The sequence below is a fragment of the Limulus polyphemus genome, unplaced genomic scaffold, assembly GCF_000517525.1.
Source record: "Limulus polyphemus unplaced genomic scaffold, Limulus_polyphemus-2.1.2 Scaffold3197, whole genome shotgun sequence".
Classification (NCBI taxonomy): domain Eukaryota; kingdom Metazoa; phylum Arthropoda; class Merostomata; order Xiphosura; family Limulidae; genus Limulus; species Limulus polyphemus.
Genome location: NW_013668807.1, coordinates 60,843 through 65,577, shown reverse-complemented (window position 1 = coordinate 65,577; position 4,735 = coordinate 60,843). Strand labels below are relative to the sequence as shown.

The following is a 4,735-nucleotide window of genomic DNA, read 5'->3' as shown; positions in this document are numbered from 1 at the left end:
TTTCATATATTTCCTTGTAGAAATAAGAACTTAAAACTTGTATATTATTAAAATATGGATTATTAGCTAAGATTTTATGATATTCTAATTGGTATAACATAAACAAAAAGTAGTTCAATAGAATTTTGACGGTAAGACATTAAACCTTGTGTCATGCACAGGTAAGGGTACCAGGAGCGAGAGGGTTAAGTGAAGACCTCTCTAAACCTGACTGAATGCATCTATCCCCAGAGCTGAAGTATGTGGAACCAGAGACCTAAAAGAAGGAATTTTGCCATTCTAGTGAGTGGCAAACACATTTATATGCAATGTTCCCAGTTGAGAACACACCAACCAAAATACCTGTGGAAGAAGGGATCACTCTGTGGGAAGAAACTGGGCGGGTTAAGATAAGCAATCAGCCAGATTCATGACACTGATAACCAAGATAACCATGTTGTGGTCGTGGGCCCAGTAAAGAAGATCCAATATGTCAAAACACAGAGATCTGGATTTGGTTCCTCCTTGCTTGGTGATGTAGCTGACAACAGTGGAATAGTCAGAATGAGCCATAACCACCCGCCCCCTCAGGAGTAGAAGGAAATTATACAGAGCCTGAGAAACTGCCAAAAGTTCAAGGAAGTTCAAATGAAGAGTAGCTTCCTTGACAGACCATCAATCGGAAATCTCTTGGGAAATGAGTAAAGCCCCTCAGACTACCAAGAAAGCATCAGTAAACAGATGAGACTCCAGACAGAATGGAGTAATGGGAAACCCCACCATGATTAGTTCCCTGTTGAGCCACCAAGCTAGGTTGGTCTTGATCCCAGGGGAAAGGGTAATGTGATGGTCCAAGGAATTGTGGGAGAAATTCTATTAGTGGAGAAGCATCCACTGAAGGGAATGCATGCAAGATCAAGCAAGGGGATGAGAGCATCCAAGGAAGCCCACATCACCAAAAGAGAGAACCTCTCACACAGTGAGAAAAAAAGAAGAAAAAGCCATTGAGACCACATGCACCATATCCCTGAGCCAAAGTGGTGAAGAATGGACCTCTCCAACTGGATCAGATAACCCCACCTGATTAGCTTCCCAAAGAAGTAAGCAGATGTGATTGACTGACTGGGAATGGGCGAACAGGAGCCAATCGTCCATGAAAAGGAGAGTATGAAGACTCAATGAGTGAAAGTAACTGACAAAAGAGCATACCACTCAACAAAACACATGAAACCAGAGAAGGTCCAAATGGCAGTGCCTGAACTGGAAGACACAACCCACACTGAGGAACTAAAGAAATTGAAGTGACACTGGAGCAGTTGGAATTTGAAGGTAGGCATCCATCACAGTGAATTGGTTATCCAGCCTGATTAAAATGAACAATTGCTCCCAGATTTGAACCCCAAAGAGGAAGTAGAGGATCCACTTATTGAGAATCTAAATATGGATCTGAAGAGCAATGGTACACAAAGAATGTTGGTCCGACAAGTGAGGGGGTGGGGGTGGGGCTTACCAACACCTCACTGAATTTGATCCAAAAATCTTTGAGCATGAACCATAATGTCAGGTGAAGGGGGAAAACAAAATTCAGAAGAAGGCATCATAGGCAACAAGGGAAACGTAATATACCACCTACTTAAATAACAACCTGTAAAAAAGGGGTGGAAGGCGAAACCTCTTGAAGATGTATACGTTGTGACTGAACAAAATAAGAAGTTTGCCATAAAAAGGGAGTCCAAATTGTCTTCATCTTCAGGAACATAGTTAGATTGAAAAGGAGGAGAAATCGCCAACTAAACATATGAATATAGCTCCCTGCAAATTAAAGCCTGTACCTTCTCTGCAGGTAAAGTTGAACCAGTCTTGGGAAGTTCGTACCAGTAGCATTGTTCACCGTAACAGGCACTTCTGCATTCAATACATTGAGCCTTCACTTAGAATTAGGGAAAAAAAATAAATGTAATAAATAAAATAAAATTGTTAAAACAATTGATCACAAACACACAAATTTGAAACTATAAAAAAAATTTAAACACCAAAAACAAATTTTTAAAAGGCAAAGATGCTCAATTGAAAACAATAGTCACACACACAAAAAACCTGTCATAAATGATGTAGTGCCAATCAAGAAAGTCAGAATTGAGTGGGAATAGCAGAGGGAGCTAGCTGCACCAGTATAGGTGGTTCAATATGACTGATGGAGAGTAGTCACATACTAAATATTGACATGAAGTTGGCATAGACTGGTGCACTGAGCATGAAAAATTTTTTAGCAATGCTTAGAGGGCAGAAAGAAGACTGTATTGGGAAATTCACATGAAAAACATAATACTTACCTTTGACTTCTTGTTTTTTTTTGCTGTCAGTTGTTGATAGAATTTAAGCCTTTTTATTATTATTATTATTATTATACTGATGGTACTAGTTAAACAATTTTTTTGGCTTAAATAATGCACCCAAGAACACAAAATATTAACATGCTCAAAGCAAACAATGTCCTACAACTATTATAATTTAACAGACTTTCTAACTTTGACATAAGGGCCTTAAAATATTTCCTTAAACTTCTTGATCTGAACACACAGCAAGACAAACTTTCAAACTGAAGACGAAATAGACAATATGCTGTACCAAAAACAATTACCATTTGATAGACTAAAACGTTGTCTTTCTATTGACATAATATAAAACATCAGAGAGATTTACTGGCAATTTGAGAAAGAGATGATGTGACAGAGAGGCGTGGTAAGTGAATTAGATTTTCTAGCTTATGTCAAACATATACAAAGAAGATTTAATACTATGAAAATGAGACTTTGCCATAGTAATATTTATATAATAATGAGTAATTTATACTAAACAAGAAGTAAGTTATCAAAGAATAGTGTTAAACAAATTTTGAATGTAATTATGTAAAAATGTGTTGTGACATGCACACTTTATGCCCTGCAGTATACATACAGTTAACTTGTTGAAATTATTGTACATATCTTAAGTACTTCCTTTTTGTACTCTGATATTCCATCTATTTTTTATTAAATAATTGTCAATTTCTTTGTGTTTTTTGGCATTTAAAATCACTAATACTTATACATTTACTGTAGACTGAAAGCAATTCTTTTTGAAAGTCTGCATTATAAATTGTGTGTGTGAATAGAAAAAGCTATTCTTATGTATCTCCTAACTGCAGTTGAAAATAAATCAAAACTATGGTAAAAACTAACTTTTAATTGTATTATTTTAAGTTCATCAAATAAATAGGAATGCAACTGTAAAAATCAAGATTTTATATTAAAAAAATAACTTGCTTCTTGACGTCCAACTTCCATGTGCCAAAAAACTAGAATACTGTCTTCACTTCCTGATATTAGTTGCTTGGACATTCCAGCATAACATAAAGCAGTGACCTTGTTGCTGAAAATAAAAACATTCATAATTATTTGACAAAAATGTAACTGCTGGATTTAATAATTGACAATTTCTATTAAAGCTTAAGGTAAATTTTTTGTAGATATTTTTATATCACTTGAAACTGCCTGAATCAAAGTTACTCAGAATAGAATAGTGTATACATTTTACCAAATCAAGCAGTCACAATCAATAAACAAGATTCCAAAGATCTATTTACTGCTAAACATTTCTCTAAAACAAACTAAATTTAATAAGATGGATGTTTTTATATTAAGTCTTCATTCAAGGAAAATATTAAACTCACTTATTCACAATCAAGTAACAAGTTATTAAACCACTTTATGAAGAGAAAAGGCTTGGTAAATTACTTGATGCAAGTCTTAACTAATATTTAATTACATATTGATGTAGTTTTTGTAGTCATTTTAAAATATAAATCAAATGAAAACTAATGAACAACATAATATTAACACTTATGAGTAATCACTCTGTCAGATACTGATGATAGCAATAATTTATAACTCTCTACAAACATCAACTTTTTTATTTCATTCTATAACCATAAAAATCTATTTTATCTCAAATCCATGAACTTCTAGACTTTCAGGAGTTCAAAGTATAAATACTCTAAATTCTTTATTATTGAAAAAAAATTATGTACCATGACTTCATGCCTATGTGCATATAAGATAACAGATAAGTACCAGGATGACAAAAAAGCATGATAGTTTGTTACTTACTGATGTCCTTGCAGTTCATAAGCTGTTCCTTGTTTACCACCTATATCCCAAACTACAATGGACTGATCAAAACTTCCAGAAAACAAAAGCTGACGCTCTGCATCCCATGATAAGCAACAAATACTTCCTTAATATATGAAAATTAAAAAAATATAAGACTCAAAGAAACACATACCTTTGATACTTAGGAGCTGCTATAAGTAATGCATTACACAATGTAAAGTAACAAAATGAATATTGTAGCTGTCAAAAACACCTTCTTGTTGAACTGATGAAAGGCTTTTTATAGTATCAAAGTTACCAATCATATAAAAAGGCAAAAATATAAAACAGGTTTCGTTAGTTGGACAATAAGAAAATGTGTGAAAATTATATCAGAACCAAAATCTCACAATAATTAAAGAAATAACACAATGTAAAATAATAATAATAAAAAAATTTAGATATTTAATGTGATAAATATTTTAACAACATCAATTAAAAGTTTTTTTCGAAAAATGGGAAGCTGGTCAACGGGTAGCTGCTACTCTTAAAACATTTACACAAAAGCATTTCATCTATACTATAAAACAGTAACTTGTGTGTGTGTGTGTGTGTGTGTGTGTGTG

The 4,735-nt window shown here is 33.8% G+C and overlaps 1 protein-coding gene across 2 annotated transcripts in view; it reads right to left on the bottom strand.

Annotated features, from left to right (window-relative positions):
• Window positions 1-4,735, bottom strand: part of LOC106468872 (WD repeat and FYVE domain-containing protein 2-like) — a 35,043-nt gene that overhangs the window by 12,252 nt on the left and 18,056 nt on the right. For both annotated transcript variants that reach the window (XM_013929320.2, XM_022397230.1), the window contains exons 7-8: window positions 4,128-4,254; window positions 3,285-3,390 (exon numbers count right to left, since the gene is read on the bottom strand). In XM_013929320.2, coding sequence (XP_013784774.1) covers window positions 3,285-3,390; window positions 4,128-4,254 — 233 coding nt within the window. The remainder of the gene's footprint in view (window positions 1-3,284; window positions 3,391-4,127; window positions 4,255-4,735) is intronic.